The sequence below is a fragment of the Panthera pardus genome, unplaced genomic scaffold (assembly GCF_024362965.1).
Source record: "Panthera pardus isolate Hobbes unplaced genomic scaffold, ASM2436296v1 HiC_scaffold_7, whole genome shotgun sequence".
Taxonomy (NCBI): Eukaryota; Metazoa; Chordata; class Mammalia; order Carnivora; family Felidae; genus Panthera; species Panthera pardus.
The window spans coordinates 77,823,401-77,847,243 of NW_026527002.1; the positions used below are offsets into that span (position 1 = coordinate 77,823,401).

General features: G+C 49.2%; 1 protein-coding gene across 4 annotated transcripts in view; it reads right to left on the reverse strand.

Moving 5' to 3' along the window:
* Positions 1-23,843, reverse strand: part of FAM135B (family with sequence similarity 135 member B) — a 282,823-nt gene that overhangs the window by 164,059 nt on the left and 94,921 nt on the right. For all 4 annotated transcript variants that reach the window (XM_019459771.2, XM_019459770.2, XM_019459768.2 and 1 more), the window contains exon 2: positions 17,977-18,072. In XM_019459771.2, coding sequence (XP_019315316.2) covers positions 17,977-18,053 — 77 coding nt within the window. In that variant the 5' untranslated portion in view covers positions 18,054-18,072. The remainder of the gene's footprint in view (positions 1-17,976; positions 18,073-23,843) is intronic.

Genomic DNA, 23,843 nt, shown 5'->3' on the forward strand with positions numbered 1-23,843 from the left:
CACTCCATGAGAGCAGGGACTGCTCGGCCTGGGTCACTCCCATGAAAGCGGCATCCGGACCTCTCTCGACTACACAGTAGGCACTCAATAAATACCACTTTGTGGTTCAAAAAACCGGTGAGGACGGTCAAAATATGTCAACCCAAATCACCTACTTATCAACAAACTTTAGCTGAGAGCCACGCTGCGCCAGCCCTGGGTGGCAAGCCTGGGGAGTAGGAATTGATGGGACCCAGGGGCCAGGCCCGTGCAGTACAAGCCAGGGAGGTGGTTAGCAGAAGTGGAAGAACAAAGGATGGCGTGGAGGGGGCTCCTGACCCAGGCTAAGCCATCCAACGGCCTCCTGAGACAGGTGGCATCTGAGAAAAGACCAGAAAATCTGAGAAGGGGCTCCAGGGAGAACGTGGCAGGTGGATGGATGCTCCAAGCAGGGGAGGGGCAGGTGCAGAGCTCAGAGACTGAGCAGCCTGCACGACTTCGGGTGTGATATTTTGCTTTATTCTTTATGGCAGACTGTTTGCTCATGTGTAAAACAGGAAAGATAATATCTGCTCCTGCAGGATAATTAAGTGAAATGATGTAGGTAAACGCCTGGCTCAGTCCCTGGGATATAGCAGGGGCTAAGCCCAAGCTGGTTCATTTTCTTTTCCTATTGCCTATTTGATATATGTATGATGAGAGAAAGAACGAATGAATGAAAGAATGCATTAATGAACAAATCTGTGGATAGATGGATGAACTCAGTAGAGGTATTTTGTGGTCCCATACAAACAATCCTTTCTGCAAGCCAAGATACTCAAAGTGCTAAGATACTCAGCAATGCACAGCATGTACAGCTGACCCTTGAACATGGGAATTGGGGGGGGGGGGCTCTGACCCCTGTGCAGTCAAAAATCCTCCTGAAACTTCTGACTTCATATAAAATAGCTAAGAACCCACTGTTACCTGGAAGCCTTACTGATAGTAAGAATGAACACATACTTTGCACGTTATATGTATTGTATACTGTATTCTGACAATAAAGCAAGCTAGAGCGAAGAAAATGGTACTAAGAACACCCTTAAGAAGAGGGAATACATTCACGGTGCTGCACCGTACAAAATCCATGTACCAGTGGACCGTGCACTCTGAACCCGCCTTGTTCAAGGGTCAGCTGTGCAGGAATGCACAAGCATTGCACTGATCCAGGTGCAGGTGTAAATTCTGGATGTGCCACCAACCAGCGGTAGCGATCCCTCGGGCAATCTGTGCAATAACCACAATGATGATGATGATTAATAATAAACAGAGCGAAAATGTATCGGGAACAGTAAGCACACATAATTTTTTGTTTGCAATAACCCTAGGAGGCAGGAACTCTCATTATCTATATTTTTTGGATGCAGGGAGATAGACTAACCTGTCTGCGATGACATTTATTCTGAGGTCTTGGGGCCAGGACTTAAACCCAGGTGCTCCGACATCCAAGCCCAAATCCTGGCCACTAGAAAAATCTCTGAGCCTCTTGGGTCCTCGTCTGAGAAGTATCCTCATCATATGATATGTCAAAGATGTAAATGAAACCATCCTACACGAAGTACTTAATATGAATATAAATGCCATCCCCCTTGCTTCACCCACGTCCTCCTTACACAAAAGAAGGCTACTGGACAACCTGAACTCCAAGCGCTGCACTATTCCCACTCTCTAATCGAATCCAACTCAGAACAAGTCTGCGGACCCACCCTTTCGATGGATGGGAACAAGGCAACTTGGGGGAAAGAGTGATTCATTCTCCAAGAGATACGCTTTGCAACACCAGCATCACGCCGCCCACCCCACGCGTGTGCATGCATCCACACACGTGCACACGCAACGTGATGCAGGAGGCAGAGAAAATCCCAGAAGTTTATGGCAGGCTGCCCGCATGGGACCAGTGTTCCCCTGAACACACTTTGGGGTATTCTGGTTATGAGAGAGAAAAGGCCTCCACGAGGAATCAGGAAATGGGACATTCTGAGAGGATTCTTCCACCGCCCAGCTGTCTAAGGACTGACCAGGCAAAGTCCCCTCCAGTGTGCCCAGCTCTCTTATTCACATATTCAGTCAACTGACCTGCGTGACACCCAAGCTTCTTCCCAGGACTGCCGGACCTCAGGCCCATACACTTTGGTCACCTTATGGTGCCCACTCTCCATGGGATAATATCCATGGTCTCGACATCCCACGTCCTTGCAATGTGACCTACTTACCTCCCCAGGGTCATCACTCAGCCCGTGCCCTGCCTCACCTGGGGTGGGCGGCTCACTGCAGTTGGCCTGGGGAATCCACAGGTTTAACACCAGAAGTCCTGCAGCCCTGGAGCCCTCTCGGTGCTGAGCAAATCTGGGCGGAATCTACACAAAATCACCATTCCGCCTACAGGTCAGGCCTTGGCATGTGTTTCCAAATCCCGTTCCCTCTACACAAACTGGAAGATAGCACCTGTTAGGGGTTGAATTGTGCCCCCCCCCAAAAAAAATGAGATGCTCAAATCCTAATCCCCAGTACCTCAGAATGAGACCTGATTTGGAAAGAGGATCTTTACAGAGGTTTTTCAGTTCAAATGAGGCCATTAGGCTGGGCCCTAATCCAATGACCACTGTCCTTATAGAAAGGGGAAACGTGGACACTGAGACAGACACACACAAGGGAAGGTGATGTTTAAAGACACACGGGGGGCACCACGTAAAGATGGAGGCAGAGACAGGAGGGATGTGTCAGCAAAGACCATCAGAGACCACCACACGACCACCAGAAGCCAGGACAGAGTCCTGGAGCAGATTCTCCCGCCGAGCCTCAGAAGGGACCGACTCTGCCAGCATCTTGATCTCAGACTTTTAGACTCCAGGCCTGTGAGACAAGGACACTGCCTTGGGTAAGCCACCCAGTGTTTGGCCCTCCATTGTGCAGCCCTGGGAAACCGACACACCACCAAGTCCTGACGCTTACAACAGTTACCTTTGATGTGCTTTCCTGCTGGTCCTGGAAGGGACCCCAGACTCCTGGACATCACACTCAAGGTGCCCGCCACCCTGGTGCAGGGAACACACAGCCCCCTGTCCTGTGCTTGTCAACCACAACCTTTACCTCTCGATTCCTTCCATTCAGTTAACACTTGATGAGCAACTATGATGAGCCAGGCCCAGTTACAGACATCCGAGTGACATCAGGGAACACACCAGGCGTCCCTTCTTCCAGGAGCTTACAGCCTACGGTCGGTGTGAGGGGAGGCAGATACCAACCAAAAACATGGAAATGGAGCAAGGTTACCAGTGTTTGTGGGGCCGGAGAACCAGCAGGGTAGGTGGGGGTGTGGGGACTGCAGCTTTAGAGGGGTGGTCAGGGCAGGTGTTTCAAGTTGGATTTCCTGACACAGAGTCTCTGAGTTGGAAATCTGTGTGCAAACATGTATTGGGGAGTGATCTCAGGAACACCTGCCATGGGAGAGAGAGAACTGGAGGGCGGGAGAGATGGATGGACGGAGATATAACTGCAACAGGAGATTCAGCCAGTCCATGGGGAACTCAGAACCTGGGATGGTCCGTCACAGATGCCCCTGATGGGGGCAAGGGGAACAGGCTTTTGTGGCACCCATCAACCAGTCACTGGATGTCAGCAGCCCTGGAGTGGAAGGAAGGGGTGCATGCAAATTTGGGCAAGGTGGAGACCTCCCAGCTAGGAAACCACCCCCCTCCCCCGGGAAGGACCCAGATGTGGGAGCCCAGCAGCTCCCAGCTGGAGCCCCTGGCCAGCACATCGCAGCACCCGCCACAGGAGAGGGCCTCCAGCAGTGACCTGGAAGAGTCAAGGGGAGATCAACACAAAGGCTCTACTGCGGGATCATGTCTGGCACAATCAAGGAGCACTAAAGAGACCTCTGTGGCAGGAGGGACATGAAGGAGGGAAGAATAGCATCATCACAGGGACTCTGGCTTTGTTCACAGCAAACCGAAGGGCTGTTGGAGAGCTGGAACACAGAAGCATCTCTTTAGAAGGACCATCGGGCTTCTATGTTGTGATGGATTAGGGATGGCCGAGGGTGACATCAGAGAGATCAGACAGGGGAGACGATAGTATAAATCTGGATGGGACAGATGGTGGCTTGAACCAGGGCATTAGCAGGAGGGGGTGAGAAATGTCATCTTCAGGATGCATTTTGAAGAGACAGCCAACACAATTTCTGGCTGCAGTGACATGAGGAGGGAGGCAGAGAGAAGTCAAGAAGTGGTCGGTCTTGACAACCAGGGAACGGAGTTGCCATTAACCAAGGGTGGGGGGGTGACTGATGGAAGAGGTTTGGGAGGGAAGGTGGAAGATGGGTGTTTGGTCTCTGTGTCACGTAGACAAGATGATAATCGGTCAAACTTGTGCTGGGCAAGTCTGAAATCTGGAAGAGGGAAGGGGCTGATGACATTGACCGGGAAGCCAGTGGCACAGGAATGGTATTTAAATGCAGGGGACCGGGTGACCCAGGAAGTGAATGTCCAGAGAGGGACATTACCAATTTGATTGGTTAAAGCCTGTGATGTTGAACGGGATGGATGCGTTTTAATAAAGGGCAAGGTTACTTTGCCTTAAATCCCAACAACCATGTGCAGTGGTCTTCAACTTGCAATCTATTCCTTGTATTCAGAAACTATGGCTCAGCCGATGGGCCCCAGGCCCCTCCTGGGACGCAAACATCCATTCATTGTCTCTCCTCTTCCTCTCCCTCCCCGCTGCCTCTAAACACTTGAGTCTAAAGATTTATCTCCATTGGGAGTAGGGAGGGATGGGAAGAAATCCCAGTCTGGTCCTCACGCCTATGCCTAATCCTCATTGCCCGATCTGTTTTCTCAATACCCTGTGAGGGGAGAGTATTAGGAACCTTCCCAGCTATAAATAAAGCACACTGGTTCCATTTCATCACTGTTCCTTATGGCTCCACTGCTCACTAAGTCATGGGAAGACAGAGATCAGTGGTGGGATTTGTGCTTTATACAAAGCTTAGAAATTGCTAATCAATAGGATTTGGAACACAGTGAGAAACCTCTTTGTCACGTAGCTCAGTAAAGGTCTCCTGCATCATTCCTACCCTGTTCCTGTGAGTACCCTCACCCAGTATATATGAATTCAAACATACGTGTGCTGATCCCCTTCCAGGCAGGCACTGCTCCTCTCTGCTCCAATCTCTGCTCTATGCTTCAGCTAAATGACATTCCAGTCCAAATCTGATAATCCCCCTGCTTAAAACATCCCATACTCAGCCCTCCTGCACCGACTCCTCAAGCAAAAGCTCCAACTCCTTGGTATGCACTTTGCCTCCCCCAGGGGCCCTCTGGGGACTCCTCTCCCACCCCGTTAGCATGAGTTCAGACAGGTGGCAAGTGGGCCATGGCCACGCCCATCAGCTCTACTTGGCTTGATCACAGGGAACAGCACAGCTCGGTTCAGGAGGCAGGTGAGATTTCCCTCCGCAGGGCCAGCTTCCAGCCTCTGCATACCAGGCTCTCTGGCTCCAAGCTCCCATCTACAGACAAACTGCTCTGACAAAAGCTGGCCTTGACCACCAGAGGCCGAATTCAAGACACTCTGGGTCCCCATACCCTTTGATCTTTCTGCAGGATGTGACCCCGGGGATGCTCCCTCCTTCAGGCTCTCACGTTTCTGCATTTCTTCACTTCTGCCATTTCTCCTCTCTTCTGGTGCTTCTGACACCTCCCCAACAGCTTTAGCTCAGACACTTTCGTGTGTTTCTTCACCTCCAAATGTATTTAAATTGTGATTTTTCTCTTGGGGTCTGTCTTGCCAACAGAATAAAGAACAGTGTCGATAGTCCTGGCTTTGAGGACCGCCAGCCATGAATTCAAACCCTGACTCTGCTGCAGATACAGCCAGGTATCTCCGGGCCTCAGTTTACCCACCTGGAAGATGAGCTGGCCCCTTTGCCTAGCTCACAGGGCTGTCAATAGCGCCAAGTGAGCTGATGTACCAAAGGTCCTGGCACGCAGTCTGAGCTCCCAAAGGGTCACCGGTCCCTGAAGGGCTTGAGCCAGGCTCAAGTACACCCACGAGCCGACGAATCCCAGCCCAGATTCCTGCCTGTCCTCTGGACTCAGCTCCCGCGTTGCCTCCAGACCGGTGGACACACATCGCCTACCCCAGCTGCCTGGTCCTCCTCTGCCTCGGCTTTTTCTGCTCCTTCAAGCAATCAGCTGATTTCGACTGCAACTCCTCTCTCCCCCTCAACACTACGTAAAGGCACCAGTTCTTCTAATTCCTCTGCATCAGCATTTCCCAGGTCTTCTCCCTCCGAGCCATCCCCACTGCCCTCCTCGTTTTCCCCACCCTAAGACCCTAAGTATCCTTCCAAAGAGCCATTTCTACCATGCCCCCAATCACTAACTCCCTTACTTAGACTGTCCCGTAGCCCTCCTTTATCTCTTTATCTACAAGCGCCATCCCAGGCACGGGACACAACACATCGGCCCTTCACCATGACCAGGCCTAGCCCCACCCCGCCCACGCTAGGGAAAAGACCCCCCTCACGCAGCTGTCCTGAGCACCTGAGCACCGTGGCACTTCCCAGGAGAGGCCATGCTTTTTCGTTTCCAGGCCATTGCACATGCGGTTCTCAATGCCTGGGACTCCCTCCCAGCCTTTATCTGATGAGAGAGCCCCCTCTCACAGGCAACCTGTCCCGATGCCTCCGGGGTGGGGGGGAGGGCAGTCCTTGTCCCTGCTTTGCTGTCCTGTTTGGGACATCGATTTCTTGACTTGCATCCCTGACTCCCACAGTCGGCTGTGGATGACTTGAGTTCACGACTCTGTCTTTCTCATTGTTCTGCCCAGAAATCCTAGGGTAGCACAGAGCCCAATGTCCCCCAAATGAGTAAATCAACAAGTTTATAAATGCATAAACAGAGGAACAGGAAATAAGGCTGATCTGTTTTACCAGGGGCGCTGTGTATGGGAATTCTATGGGAGGGACGCCACATGTTCCCTCTTGAGGAGAATGACATTCAGGAAAGTTCTAACGGGTAAGAGAAAGGGGGAGCAAATGCTCATCGTTGAGGGTTCTATTTAGGGGAAGGACTTGTGTCATGGAGGTGTGGATACATTTGATTGAGAAAGTGCCTCCCTTGCCTGCCAGTCACTGGCTGGGAGGATTCAATTCCCCGTACGTCATCCTCTCACAATGCAAGGATATCCAGGCATGTGCAGGGCAGCAAGGAAAAGAAGTCTGAGCCTGATTTCCCCTTGAGTGTGGCACTCGGTAGTTTTGTTGTTTGCAGAAGTACAGAGTGTTTACGGAAGGGGTGAAAAAGACATCACAGCATCCGAACATCCATCCTGACCCAAGGGAAACAAACATGCCTGGTAGGGTAGAGACAGAATGCCCGACTCTGGGTCCGAGAACCTCTCCCTCTGGCCACTGGCCACACATGCATACCTGGGCAGACACCAAACCCACGTTAGCCCCCGCGTCCTCTGCAATTTAGGGATAACACTCCCTGTCAAATTATGGGGTTGCAAAATTAGCAATTTTGTAGTGATCCAGAATTTTAAATTTTTCTTCCCCAGTTAAATTCTGGTGGAGTCTAGTGAGTTGAGACAGAATTCAGGAGATGGTTTCATCAAATGAAACTACAGAGAATTGTTCTAAGAAAGCCTAAAATGTTACCCTTTGGGGGAAACGCAGAGCGTGTTGATGAACACGAACAATCACCTATTTTTAGGAAGAGCAGGAAAGGGCCAGCCTTCTACTGGTGACTCCCTTTTCCCAGAAGTTCCCAAACAGTCACTTCAGAGACCTGAACGTCAGCTTGTGGGACCGCTGGAGCCATGGAGGGTCCCAGCTTCGGCTACACGCATTTCCAGACTTCTGCGGTTCATAAAAGCTCCTCCCACCGAGCGGGTGGAGATCCACTGCCCGATGCCACAGAGTCCCTGAGAGAGAGCTCAATCCTCAGAGCTCCACACTGCGCCTCCCACAGGGGTTCAGGAGGAGGTGGGATACAGACTTGGGAGTGAGGACTCTTAGGCTGAACGTCATGTCCTTCCTCACCGTGTCGGATGATAAAAGTGCTTGCTCAAATACAGTATTAATCTCTACCAACATTACCAGTGACTTCGAAGCACAAGAAGCAGCAAAATTCAGTCATTTTCAGGATAAATGGTTCATATTATCAAGAGTGAAACGTCCCAAATGAAAAAACAAAAAGCAGGGAAAGGGAAAAAATAGAGAACTGGTCTATTACATTTTGTAAAGGAAAACACATGTGTATATAAAATAGCGTTTTGAGCGATATTGGACAAGAAGAAAAATCAAACAGGAGCCCTCAAGGACCTCACTCCCTTACACCTTCTCCTCTGACCCAAGATCCATTCGCAGAACCTTCTAGAGAAGAAACATCTGCGGTTTACTAGAGCTCTACGGACGTTTTACGGGAGTTCCCAAAGCAATACTTCAGCGATGTGTTGTGTGCTTGGAAGTTGCTAAAAGATACTGTGACCTTCCGCAATACACATGCGTGTGGAATCAGCACACATGCACCTTAAACTTACTTAACATTATAGATCAGTTATATCCCATTAAGGCTGGGAACAAAAATAAATGTGGCTTTTTCACTTTGGAGACCTCAAATATGGGGCGAAGAACAGGAAGCAGAGTTTCTCCCACAGAGGCCCATACGAATCAGCATGGGGTCCATTTAGATTTTCCACTGGAAACTTTAAAAACAAAAAACAAAAAAGTAAAACCAAGAAGACTTTACCCCTTCCTGGGGGATTAGGGGTCGTGACTATACAGCATCTGCTCAGGGGCGCCTGGGTGGTTCCGTCGGTTGAGCGTCTGACTCTTGATTTCAGCTCAGGTCGTGATCTCAGGGTTCACGGGTTCAAGCCCTGTGTGGGCTCCACACTAGCAGTGCAGAGCCTGCTTGGGATTCTCTCTCTCCCTGTCTCTACCCCTCCCTTTCTCATTCTCTCTCTCTCTCTCAAAAATAAATAAACTTAAAAAAAAAAAAAAAAAGCACCTAATTAAAACATAGGAAGGAAGGCCCAGTTCAGACTCTGGCCAGATCAGCGGCCCGTTTCAGGCCATCTCGGCTAGCGCTGCAGAGCCCAGACCTCTGTCTACCTAGGAGCTTTACAAATACGACCTCGCTGGCTTCCAACAACGATCCTGCAAAACCACGGAAGGAACAGAGAACAGAGGTTAGCAACTTGCCTGTGGGCAGCCGGCTGATAACAGAAGACACAGAATCCAAATCAAGATTTGTGTCTGTGCTCATTCCTTCTATCGCCTTCAGGACCAGACGCCTTTCGCTCCCCTGAGGGGCCTGCCTTGTGTTCTTGTAACCACTTTGAGTTCAAAACTAGAAAGGGCCACACTGCCCAGGGGCTTCTGCCTCTTCTGTGATGCCCCCAGGGGGCACACAGGCCTGTGGGCAGCTCACCAGAGGCATGTTCACCTCTACAGGCCACACTCAGCCCCCTGGAAGGGTCTCTTCTTCACAGGCCTGCTGAGCATGTCCTCAACCAGGGGTTAAGAGGATAAAAGGCTTAAAGCAGCAGGCTCAGGAAGTCGCAGATTCAAAGGCAAAAGAAGAGAAAAATGAGACAGGGCAACTGTTGACAGGAATGTGCACTTTCTGGACAAATAATCCAGAATGTCCAGCTACACATCGGTACTTGAGCCACCGTCACAGGAAAACTTCTAATAATGACTTTTTACAGGGAGATCAAATTCTTATTAAAACAATAATAAGGAATTTTATTCTTAGAGACTCTGGAGCCTACCCACATTCCCCCTGCTAGATGGAGCCCTTGACTGTGAGTGATAGAAATCCTAAATCACACCGACTTACACACAAAGGGCATCTGTGGGTTTGCACATGTGGAGAGTCACAGGACTGAACTGGTGTATTAGATCCGTGGCCTCTTACCCACTGACCGTTCATCAGGGCACTCGCCCTGTCTCTGCAGCAAATGTGCCCTGGTCAAAGCCAAAGCCCTGGAGACGCTCGCCCGGTGGGTTCACATGCACCCCGAACTCCCTGGGCCACAGCTGGGGCGCTCCTTGACCCGGCAAAGCTGAATGTCCAATGGGGCTCGCAACCGTTTATGATCCCTGCTCCCTTTCAAAAGTGAGGGAATGAATGGGAAGGATCGCAACATATTTTAATAAGAGAAGTGAAGGAAAGGATTGTTTCTGACGGAACCAGACAAATCAATTAATTGATCTCTGGCGAGTAAAGATAATTGTATTTCTGAGTCTATTAAGGCACATCAGGGCTGGTTAACTCATTTCACAGGGAGCTGGCTGTCGCTGGCCATTAGGCTCTGGTGGGGATGTCGAGGCATAAACACAAGATGGCATTTTCTTCCAGGAGGCCCTTGACTTATGGCTCAACCGTGTTCACTCTGGTAGAGAAAAGGCATGTGAGTTCGTTCAAAGTGGTTTTCAATCCTAATAGTTCCATGAGTGTCTGACCTTAGACATCAGACCTGATAATACTGATTGTGGGTCGTTTCGTGCAACTCTTGTGTGGGGACGACAGAATTTATCTGTAATCATCTACAACCTCCGGGGCAGAAAATCTGCTAAGTGATATTGAAGAGGAGGTGTGGAGGAAAGGCCAGGAGATGAATCTGACCGTCGGGGAGAACCTGCACTCTGAAAGAAAGTCACTTTGATGTAGAGCTTTGTCTGAGTTAAGATTTAAAGTCAAATATGAATACGTTTTCAAGGACAAATGCTAGCTCCCTTTTCGGCGAACAGCAGTAGGAATGAAGGTTCACAACCTCATATATAGGTACAAATGAGATATAAGAAATTGATGACTTAGGACATCCACATAATGGGTTTACACTTAGTTGTCCACTTACGTATTTCCTTATGAGAAAATAGTTGTAAATAAAATAAAACCCTCCCTTCCGCTCTCTGGCTTCCAGAATCCACACTGGAAAGCCAACACGGGCTCTCCATGGGTTCGTGAACAAAAGGCTTGTATGTGCAAAGGGAGGCAAGGTCCGGTCTCCTACAGGGAAACTTGACAAGTGCTGATGCCTGGGGTCCCGCCCTAGAGATTATTTATTTAATTAGTCCGCAGGGTAGATTTTTGGTTCTGCCGATGATTCTAGCACACGGCCTAGTCTGACACTGTCGTAGAAACGTCCTGGGCTGTTCAACCAGACTCACCTGGAAAACACGTGAAAACATGGTTTTCTGAGCCTCACAACCAGCCATCCTGACTTGGTTATATCTGAGCCAGGACCAAAACTCTGCATCTCTAACAGCAGCAGAATGGTGACTCTAGCCACACTTTGAGGTGCATCGATTTAAATAGTACATTGGGGGGTGGGGGGAGGCGCCTGGGTGGCTCAATCGGTTGAGCGTCTGACTTTGGCTCAGGTCATGATCTCATGGTTTGTGGGATCGAGCCCTACATCAGGCTCTGTGCTGTCGGCACGGAGCCTGCTTCCTATCCTCCATCCACCTAACTCTCCGCCGCTCCCCACCACATGCATACACTCTCTTTCTCTCTCTCTCTCTCAAAAATAAATAAACTTAAAAAAATAAATAAATAGCATATTAGGAATTAGGAACTGTTTTCTCATGATTAATATCATTTAAAAAAGATCCACGTGACCCCACCTGAGTTGCAGGAAGTTCTGAAAGCAGCAGAAAGTCCAACCCAGGCAAACACAAGCTGTCATTGATCTCCTAGGAGGCACCAGGCCCCGTACTGGGCTGGGCACTGGCCATATAAAGTCACATAGGATTGGGTCTTTACCCTTAAGGAGCCTAAGGCCATTTGACAAGAGAACAAAGCCAGAAAGGACAACCACTGTTATCTCAGCACGTCTGTGACATTAACATCACTATAGTGGCCAGTCTAAGGAGGGACTGGCTGTCGTAAGTTCTGTGATCCCCCTCCCCACCTTCTTTCTTTCTGTTCACTTCACCGTGGCCTTCTGGGTAGGCTCCGCTTCCCGACACCAGCGGGCCATTCTGTGGTCCTGCCCTTCCAGGTCCTCTGCACGGCTGACTGCCACCCACCTTTCAAGCGACAGCTCTGTGTGATCCACTGCCAGGGCCCCTCCTCTGATCTGCCCACAGGCTGGCGTTCCTCTGCTGTTTCTCTACACAGCACCCCAAGCCTGTCTTTGTCACAGAACTTATCGCACATCGTGGCCATTTCCTATGTGTGTGTCTGCCTCCCTCGTCAGCCGGTAAACACTCTGTGGGCACAAGTCTCCCATCTCCACGTTTCTAGAGCCTATTACAACAGTGTATGCTTATTAGTGTCTATAGCAATGACTGTGTGAGTGGACGGCAGAATAAAACAAGACAGACAGGCTTTAAGAATATGGGAACGAGGTGTTCATAAAAACTGGGCTGAATGCTGTAGGTAAATATCAATGTACAGAAATAGTTTGCACAGGAGGTTACATTTAAGGTGGAGCTTGGTAGGGTAGAATTTTCGAGGTAGATATCAGAAGGACAAGGGTCAAGACTAACCTGAGCACAGACAATAAGGCACAGAAGTTTAAGGTCAAACCATTCGGGGTGTGAGGGGTGGGAGCGTAAGCAAGCTGGAGGGCTGTACCCAGGAAGGCACGGCAGGCACACCAACCCTTTCGGATGGTGACTCCATTAATAACATTAAGGACAAGCAGGGGGCAAGGATTCATTAGTAGGAGTGACAACGTAGACAGTACCTGCTAGATACCAGACACCACGCTAGGTCCTCTGCATGTATTAATTAGTGCAACTAATACCATAAGACTTCTGATGACCCCATGAGACTGTGTCATAGACACTTCACAGGTGACAAAACGGTGGCTCTCAGCATTCTGAAAGGATATTTTCACGCTCTCAGAGCTTACAAGTGTCAGAGTCTGGCTTCACGTTCAGGTGTGACCCCCAGGCCAGGCTCCCCAGGCCTCCCTGCCTTTTTGTCAGGACGAGTCTTGCTGCCAAGCACGGGTTGACAATTCACCAATGTCTGTTGACCGGTTTCAGGAGAGGCTTTTCCTTTGAGAATTTTCTTCAGTCAATGTAGACTTTGGATAAATGCAAGTTGACTGTTTGCTCAAAGCAAACATCACCCAAAGGCAACATGCATTCTGGGACTAGAAAAACCATCCACACACGTAAATGTGCTAGAAGCAAATAATCCCCGATCGGGGCAAAAGCTCAAGCAATATGCTCAGTTCTGCATCCACGTGGTTCTGGTCCAGCATCTCACAATGGGCAGTGATGCTCTGGGACGTTGGATGGAGGTACAAGGGGCATTTCTCATCAACTGGAGAAACAGTTGGAACTTGGGTGGCCACAGTCAAATTCAGTCTAAGGGCACACTCCTTCTTCTGCAACCCCCAACTCTAATTTCTACCTCCTGGAGAGTCTTGAGGCACATCCTCACACCCCCGAAATGGGCCAGCCTCCCCAGATGCTGCCTTCTTTTCCTTGAATGGCCTGTGGAAATCCTCTGTTTTCTTTCATGCGGTGGGCAACTTGCCCACTAGGCTTGGATGGTGGTCATCACTCCCCTATGGAGTGCTTGCTGGTAAGGTAACTACATTTCACTGTGAGCATGGCTCCTGCGGGATTCAGGGCAGGAAAATCCTTAGCGATTGAGCACCACAGACCACGCCTGTCAGGATCCCCTCTGGCAGATGCAGAATCCTGGCTGGCACCATGCCTAGCCCATCCGCGACTCCCTGCAGACTGGGCTTAGGGGACTGGGGGCTCTTAATGTCAAGGTCATATTGCTGATGGGGCCCTTGAGATCTTAGAACCCACTCCATCCCTGTAAGAGGTCTGACTGCTTCACCCAATGACATCCCAGCCTGTCCACGGCCATCCATGGACGTCCCAACCTGTCCATGGCCATAGCTGCTATCAAGCCCACCCTCAAGCATGTTCAGTCACAAGATAATACCCTCATCCACATCAACGTCCAACACCACAGAGTGCTAGCATGAGGAGCTGGAGGAAATCTGTGAGATCCCTTGTCTCACTAGACCAGTGGCCACCAAGTGCCAATGATCCCATAAAGTAGAAACGTCTTCAAGCGTGCAACCCCACTATATGTACATTTATTTATAATCACATGCACGTACAGTTGTATACTCCTATGCGATGTGCATTATAAGTATAGAAAAAGGTCTTTGAAAAGATCAGAGAAGGAATGTAATAATCCATGTTTTAAAAATCAATTACTTTTATATTAAAGGAACACATAACCTTTTTGCTCTTACTAAAAATATACATAGTACAGTGATTCAATGTTCAGATTTTAATTTAGCCTGATTAAATATCAGACTTTGGTGGTGAGCGCAGGGTTACGCAAAATGACTCCCCAAAACACACGGATCTAGAGGATCTTAGGCTTGCTGAGAGAGTCATGGTTTCCACGCTCGTCTTGTAACCCCCTTAACCAACTGCACGGGGCCCTCTTTGAGTTCTGGATGTGTCCCTAGAAATGTCTTGTTAATGGATATGATCTCATACAAGACCTCGTCAATGCCTGAAGGCCCAGAACACAATCAGGACAAGGTGCATTATGAATAATTATGGTGACAAAGCCATATATCAGATCGTTGTTTTAAATGAGTCCAAATTTCTCAGTCTGCTAATTTGGGCATCTGATCAGCCTGTCACTCCATCTCCGCGTGTGTGTGACCAGGCTTGTGCAAGAGAGGACCGGTGTGGTTCTGTCATTCCTGCTGTTTGCTATGCTTTAATTATTAATGCCACCTTCAATTCATGACGGCCTTACGGTATCTGTTCTGAAGCCACTTGCTAGTCTGCGATGGTTGGTGCAGTTAAAGGTAGAAAACAATTTACAGGTGCGGGTAACTGCCCAGTCACAAACTGCAGTATTTTGCACTGCGAGGGTGAGGTCGTCAGCTCGTGTGTGCTGTGGGACAGCCCTCTTTTATTTGATGCCGGAGCTACTAAGTGGGATTCATCACTGTGTGCCGTGTGGACACAACAAGATTTCCAGGATCAGTGTGGATTCTAATTATTAGCGAAGCTTGATTTCTCTCTTAGTTTTGATTAAAACCATCGTAAGCAGAAGTGTTAGTATTTTCTGCCCACACCTTGATGGATATTTTGTGCAGCCCTGGGGAGAAGGCAGCCCACTTTGGAGACCAGGCTCATTTATCAGAACCCGAGCAATTCAGCCCCAGAGCCCCACTCTGCTACGTTACAGGTGTGTAGCATTTCACTGCCCTGATCCCAGTTACCTGTCGGTCAAAATAAAGATAATATCACTCATTCTCTGGTTGGTTATGAGGATTTAGGAGATATTGAATAGAAGTGCCTCACACTATGATAGACACATGACATTATCAGAAATGCTTCCCTTCTCGTAAATGTAGAATCTGAAAGGCAGAGTGGAAGGACACGCCAGAGGAGCTCCAAGAAGCAGTAACCAAGCCGGGACTCGGGAGGTCCGGCCCCAAGCCCAGACCCTTCTCACTCCACCATACAACTTCTGACCAAGTGAGGAGGGCGATGAGCTTGACCTATGGTGACGGGTTTCCAGAGGAGGCAGAGTTTTGCTCCCTCAAACATCCAGCTCCAGAACTCCAATGCGCCCCTGTCCCTGGAAGAGAACTGGTCCCAGGATCGTTTCCTTTTCCCCTCACCATCTGATTCAGGTCACCTACCAAAACGGCTCAGCCACTGAATTTTACCTTATGTAAGAAGGGGCCATAACATATAAGAGGCACTTGAAGCTTTAATTTCAGCCTCCTTTTGAACCTGGAAACTAACCTTGGGTGGCAAGATTGTCAAAGTGTCACAGATTGGTCCCCTTCCATCAAGAGACTGTCTCTGTTTCTCTACCCTGAACCCAGACCGTTCTTGCACTTGGCTTTGGCCAGCAGAAGGCCACCTGTGCAGGGTAGAAACCACCCCGTGCAAGCCTGAGGACAGCTGGCAGGAGGCTGTGTGTCTTTCCACTCCTGCTCGGAGGACTTACCTGCCAGGTAGACAAGCCCGGCTCGCCTGCTGCCTCCAGCATTTGGATTTTCCACTTGGTGAGACAAATAATGAAAATCCTTTCCTCATTAATCCAGAATACCCTACAACCTGCTCCAGCTTGGTAGAACCTTCCCGACTGGAGCCCGGCTCCCATCGCCTGCCCTCCCTGAGATACATGAGCTACATCGAAAGCTGTTGTTTTAAGCCACTAAGGTTTAAGGTGGTTGGTTACAGAGCAAAAACCTTTAGATGGAACCGCTTGAAAGCATAAAGTTGAACAAAAATCACAACGGCTGCACTAATGCTTGGGCAAATCTTGATTTTTAAAGTAACCTTTTCCTTTTTTCCACAAGCCTCCCCTCCTCCCTTTTTTGGTTTCAGGAACGTGGTAACATCCCTGAAAAAGACCAAGGACTAAGGAGGCTGGCAGCACATACTCCATTCCTATCGAAACCGGCTAGATCCTGTATGTCCCTATAAAACACTCCAGCCCTGTCCTCTGGGAAGACTTGCAAGTTTTTGAAGGCCATAGCCTGCTTCAGCCTCTTTTTCCCAGCAAAGCAATAAAGCTATTGTTCCTCTTTAACCCAAACGCTGTCTTCGAGTTATATTTTGGCTCTGAAGCACGGAGGTGGTTTTCCACAACATAGATGCCTCCTGTTTGGCTCTGTTAACCTGAACACATCACAAACTCAGTTACTATGAACTTAGGCCCCCTGGTCTGCAACACAAGGAAAGTATTAGCAGTCACTCTGAGTATACGGCCCTGGTCCGGGTCTGGATGCTTCACGTAAGCATTTCACCTTATTATTATTTGCAGTGACCCTGAGAGGTAAGTCTGTCGTGATGACCTAATGCGATCATGCGTGTGAAACGCCAAAATCAGAGTATGTCCTCAAACACTGCAAGCGACTACGTTCTACTTCTGTACTTACAGAGGACTTCATACATTTTCAGTCTGTGAGAAATGAAGGCACAGGTTTTACGATGCGCAACTTTGGGAGATGGCCCCACACGTGCTGGTCGTGCAGACACCTTTTATCATCAGAGCTACCCAAGCAAGCCTCATGTCCCATAAATTCACTTCCCCCTCAAACTGACTACTGTATGCAATGGAAATAGCAACTCGGAGGAGAGAAGATAGACGAAAAGGCAGGAGGGAGGGGAGAGATTCGCGTTCTCAAGTGTCTGTCAATATATGGGTGATTTTCAACTGCACTAAACATTTGGATTTTACACTTGGCAGGAAAAATAATGAAAATCCTTTCCTCATGAATCCAAATGCCCTACAACCTGCCCTTATCATCTCCACTCCCTGCCAGGAAAAATACACACAAACACCCATGGGGTGCCTGAGTGGCTCACTCGATTAAGCGTCTGACTTCAGCTCAGGTCATGATCTCATGGTTCGTGGGTTCAAGCCCCATGTCAGGCTCTGTGCTGACAGCTCAGAGCCTGGAGCCTGCTTTGGATTCCGTGTCTCCCTCTCTTTGCCCCTCTCCTAATCACGCTCTGTCTCTCTCTCTCTCTCTCTCATCTCTCAAAAATGAATAAATGTTAAAAAAATTAAACACACACACACACACGATCCTGAACAACACTGAGGGTCCAGGGCACCCACCCACCTCCACGCAGTCAACAGTCATGAAGGACTTTTGACTCTCCAAAAACTTAACTACTAACAGTCTACTGCTGACCAGAAGCCTTACTGAGAACTGATAACATAGTCAACTACACGTATTTTGTATGTTATATTACATACTATATTCTTACACGAAAGTAAGCTAGAGAAAAGAATATGTTATTAAGAAAATGATAGAGAAGTGACATTCGCAATACTATATTGTATTTAAAAATCCATGTACTGTGGACCTGCACAGTTTAAACACGTGTGGTTCAGGGGTCAACTGTATATGTACACACACACACGTACACACACACAAATAGAAACAGTGACGCATACTTACCCTCTCTGAAAGAGATCCACATTATAAAATTTATGTAGCTCTACAGAAAACTCAACCGTTCCTTGTACTTCAGACATGATCTTTTTGGTTCATTACCTGAAAAACAAGAGAGAAATTAACAGCTTGAGATCACGTCAGCCAAACACAGAGAGCCTGGGCTCCCACAAGGGGGACCCAAGTATCTGACCAATGAGGACCACAGTGTGCCCACTGGATGCCATCACTCAGAGTTTCCTTTAAAGGAAAAGACACACCGAGAGGAAGACACACTTAATCTCACTCGGCTCACACGGGAAGGATGGGACTTGAACCCAGTTATCCTAATCCTGAGGCGGGTTCGTCTACCGCCCTTGCTTGTCTGTCGGTGCCATGGAGGCAACAGCATCCCAGTGATGAGCATGTGCCTCACAGCCAACGGGGCTACAATCCCTGCTCTCCTACTTCCTACCTGTGTCCCTTAACGTCTCCTTATCTGTAACGTGAGCCCTGATAACGGCACAAAACTCACAGCTAATGGACAGATTAAATGAGTCTACCACACGGAGCACTTTGCACATGTCCTGACATGCGTAATGATTAATAACAGTAATTGAAAACGACGTTATCGTTGTTAGCATAAATACCACCTCTACAGTGCTGAGGTGCCCGGGGTGGCAAGGACAGATGTGTTTTCTACCAAGCACGGTAGGCAGAGGGAGCGGGTGCCGTTGCCAAGCAGATGCTGAGCCCAACTTGACAGAATGCTAATTTTCCAAGGTAGGAGACCGCAGGGCCAACCACAAGAGGGATGGGTGGGAAATTAACATAGTCCAAGTCTTGGTTTGCCATAGGAAAACTCAAGGTCAACTCAAGGTAGGCTGAATTTTCTGAGGATATGAAACCATCTAGATACCAGTGATTTGGAGGAAGGGAAAGGAAGTGACTTTTATGGAGCACCCACTATATTCTCGCTGCTGCATAGAGTATTTTATGTAAGTTGCCTGATTCTGTGCAAGAAGAAATTTGTGACCAAGCTTCTTGCCGCATAACGCGGATAAGGAAGGGGATGCGAGAGGCTCTAATCTGGAGCCGTCTTCTTCATCTAGCTTTTGCTCAAGCGGTGTGTACCTTAGAAGGTGCCCTCACTTTCTCCCAGCCTCAGTTTGCCACCATGCATAATGGGGTGATACGAGCTACCTGGAGGAGTCTGCAGAGGACGGGAGGTAATCACTTGCAAAGAGCAGGTTCTTGGGGAAGCAGCAGGTGGTCACTGGGTGGGAGCTGACGTGATCTTCGGGAGGGGAGAGTGAGTGAGAGGAAGGAGAGAAGCTAAGAGGGTCTCTCTTAGCTGACACCTAGGTCTCCTTTCAAAGCCCCTCTTCTTTCGGCTCCCCAGATGCCTCAATGACCAGACCACCATTGCTGTGGTTCGGAGCCCGACCTCCCTGTAGCCAGTGGGGTCATGCCAGGCCAGCTCCCAAGAATAAGAGCCTAAGACACTAACACGCTCTTAACTCTGTATCTCAGCTCTGGCAAAGGTGCCACGCAGGGAACCGTTTCTGAAGATGTAGAATTCCACTTACCCAATTGAAATGCGGCAGATCTGAGAACACAACCTCTATAAATCCTGCAAGATGGAATTTCAAGCTGACGAGCCCAGCTTGAAAGGCCTGGCTCACAAAGTGTGCTGAAAACCCATCTCCCTAAAGGGAGAGCCCTCGGGGTGCGCACCTGACCTGAGCCGAGGTCAGCGTCCCACCACTCAATTTTAAGGTCAAGGCATTTCCAGTAAGAGTCGGAGAGAGGGCCAGCAAAGGAGGCCACTCTGCGCTTGGTTTCATTATCACACGAAACATAGGGACAGTTCCATCGTCCCCGCTTCCTCGTCCTACGCTGCTCTCAATCCTTCAAACACTGCAGAGCCAGCAAAGACATCCGACTCCTGCTTGTGGTTACCAGGGTCAATAATTCCTGACCCTCCCTGATCCCTGACTCTGGGAGGATGCTACATGGTACGGAGCAGAGGGAGAGCAACAGTGACTAACATTCAAGCCGCACGCCAAACCCCACGCTTCTGTCGTGCGTTCCGCCAGAGGTCTCTGCGGCGGGCAGCGTTGGCCCCGGCGCACCCAGGGGGTGGCACGGCCGTGCACAAGAATAGCACTGAGCCAGGAGCCTGAACGTGGTAGTTTTCCACCTCAGGCCTTTGCTGGCGGAATGGCTGGGGCAGTGTTTTCCTGGGGAATTAATATTTATACCAAAAAAAAAAAATTTAATGCATGGAGGCTCCCACATAAAATGTTGCTTTCCCCTGGGAAGATGCACCCTCCCGTCCTACTAGTCAGGACTAATAAGCTAGAACTTGTTAGTAAATGCAGACACAGCTTATTGGTGGAAAGCTGCGTGCTCCTGTTTAAGACCATGTGATTCGTTATAACCAAATACTCAGTTAGTCAATGAGGAAGGTGGGCTCACATTTAAAAGGCCAGTTTTAGGGGCACCTGGGTGGTTCAGGCAGTTGAGCTTCTGACTCTCGGTTTCAGCTCAGGTCATGATCTCACGGTTCATGAGTTCGAGCCCCACGTCTGGCTTCGAGCGGACAGTGAGGAGCCTGCTTAGCATTCTCTCTGCTTCTCTCTCTGCCCCTCTCTCGCTCATTCTCTTGGTCTGCCTCTCAAAAAAAAATAAAAATAAAAAAACTTGGAAAAATATTTAAAAAAATAAAATATAAGTCAGATTTCATTTTAAAAATTTCACATTGGGCAAGAAGATGCCAGCTCTACGGGAGAATAAGCCACAACAACAACAGTGTTCGTAAATATACGAATGGCTCAGAGAGCGGTCACTGCAATACCTTCATTGCCCACACAGTAGAACTGACTGACTTCTCAAAGTAGAAAGTGTATGGATTCTTAGTGGGTGTAGCTACTGCTGCGTAACAAACGAGCCAGAGCTTACAGGTGCACACAACACCCACGTGGCACACACTCAAAACGGCCCACATTCATATGACACCCATCCACCCAGGACACACTCAGACACAAGCATGCACACACACACACACACACACACACACCAATTTGTTTTTAATTTTTTAAAAATATTTTTACTTATTTTTTCAGAGAGACACAGAGCACTAGCAGGGGAGGGGCAGAGAAGAGAGGGAGACACAGAATGTGAAACAGGCTCCAGGTTCTGAGCTGTCAGCACAGAGCCCGACGCGGGGCTGGAACTCACAAACCGCGAGATCATGACCTGAGCCGAAGTCGGACGCTCAACCGACTGAGCCACCCAGGTGCCCCTCACACACACACCTACCATACACACATAATACATACACACCAACACACACGACTCATTATACACACGAGATACCCGCGGCACATACCGAGCACACACCCAACATGCAACACACCCGACCCACAATACACACCAGATGGCACATCCACAGACATCTCCGCACTAACTCCCTACCACAACCACCGCCACATCCGCGCAAGCGACAACCATTCGACCCCATTTCATGTGGCCCTGAGATGTTCAACTCCCAACGTGCATTTCCTGAAGGCCTCCTGCACATCCAGGTGCTACGCCTACTAAGTGGAAAAGCTGACTTGTCCTCACAATGCCCAAGACCGGGACAGGGCAGGGGCACCTGGGGGGCTCAGTCAGTTAAGCGTCCGACTTCGGCTCAGGTCATGATATCACAGTTCGTGAGTTTGAGCCCCGCATCGGGCTCTGTGCTGACAGCTCGGAGCCTGGAGCCTACTTCAGATTCTATGTCTCCCTCTCTTTCTTCCCCTTCCCTGCTTGCTCTTGCTCTCTCTCTCTCTCTCAAAAATAAATAAACATTAAAAAATAAAAAGACTGGGACAGGGCAATCAAGTGACAGTCACAGGGAGGGTGATTGAGGACTATGAGAAAGAGTCCTGGGTGCTCAGGGAAGGTGGCCCTGGGAAGGCAGACTTCTGAGCGATGAGGCCGTGCCTGGTCCAAGGTCATGGAGGTCAAAGTCAGGAGAAGGGATACGTGCACCCTGATGTTTGCAGCAGCATTGTCTGCAATAGCCCAGTTATGGAAACAGCCCCAGTATCCACCGACCGACGACTGGATAAAGAAGATGTGCTATGTATAAGTATAAATACAAACATAAAAATATAAATACAAATATACAGAGAGAGAATGGAATATTAGTCATAAAAAAGAACGAAACCTTGTCATTTGCAACAACACGGATGCAGCTACCGAGCACAACACTAAGTGAAACAGGTCAGAGAAAGACAAATACCATATGGTCCCACTCGTACATGGAATTTAGGAAACAAAACCAACAGGCAAAGAAAGGGGAAAAAAGAGAGAAACCAAGAACCAGACTCTTCGCTGTAGAGGACAGCCTGATGGTCTCCAGAGGGGAGGTGGGTGGGAGGTTGGCACCTGTGTGGGGGCAGCTGGCACCTGGCGAGCGTGATTGAGGCACGGGCACCTGAGAGAAAGGTGAGGGTAGGCCAAGGACCCCTGCTGCATCTGGCAGAGACGATGCGACGCACGCTTCAGAGTGGCCTTCCTTGCGGGTGGGGGAGAGAGCGGGGTCGGTCTGTGGAGCGCAGCCGGCTGGGTCCCGCTCACCCGGGCCTCACCGTCCTCCTCTGTAAAATGGGAGCCATAATAATACTTTCTTCATGGGGTTGTTAAGTTAAAAATGTTAACACATGTAAGGCATTCAGAACCCGGCACAGAATGAACCCTGATAAATGCTGGCTATTGTTAACTACTTAAAAAAATTTTTTTTAATGTTTATTTATTTTTAAGAGAGAGGGAGACAGAGCACAAGAGGGAAAGGGGAACAGGCAGAGGGAGACACAGAATCCGAAGCAGGTTCCAGGCTCCGAGCTGTCAGCACAGAGCCTGACGCGGGGCTCGAACCCACAAACTGTGAGACCGTGACCTGAGCCGAAGTCGGATGCTTAACCACCTGAGCCACCAGGGCGTCCCTATTGTCAACTTTATTACAGAAGGCAGAGCCAGGGGAGAGAGTGGAAACAGAATGTGGTGAACTTACTGTTGCCTCAGGTTTGCATTCATTCAGAAGGATCTTTATTGAGCATCACCCACAGTCCTGCCCTTACTGGGAGACTTGGAACCCCACATCTGCCCAGCTAGGGATGGGCCCATCGTGAAGCACACCTTCACACCTTGGGAAGCAATGAACCTCCCATCACAGAGAGTGTCCAGGCAAAAGAGGGGGCCCTGCTGCTCAGGGATCCCCAGCCCGTGTGTTGTTTTTAAGCGACAGTTGAATTCCCTCTCAGCCACAATGTTCTAGGACCCAGTAATCCCCAGGCAGACCATGTTTAGCTCAGATTAACAAGAACAAGCTATGAGATTCAGAGAACAGAGCTGCTAGGTCAGGGAGCCCCATCTTGGAACAATCTCCACCTGCTGCCGAGTTACCCACAATGCACGTTACACTGCCTCTCACAGCCTGGATTTCTGTACTTCAAGGAAAAGCCAAACAAGAGAGTGATGTGCAATGGTAACTAATGAAACACATTTTTGTGAAGTATTAAACTGTTTTCATTGCCAGGAGGGTCTTATTAAAGTAATGAGGAGACACGATTTTGGAAAATCAAGCACGTTACTCATTCTTCCTTGAGGGTAGAGAAACTCAGGGCCCTTGGAAATAGGAGTCCTGTCTATTTACGGCTTTCTGAAGACTCCACGGCTCACCCGGTGGCCGGTTCACAGTAGAGGTTCACAAGTACATGCGGAACTAATGAATAGAGGGACAGCATCAGAAAACAGAGCTGCAGCCAGAGTGGGAACATGGAAGGGGGGCCGAATTCAACAAGGAAGAGCAAAGCAACCCAGGACAGGACCTGTACCATGAA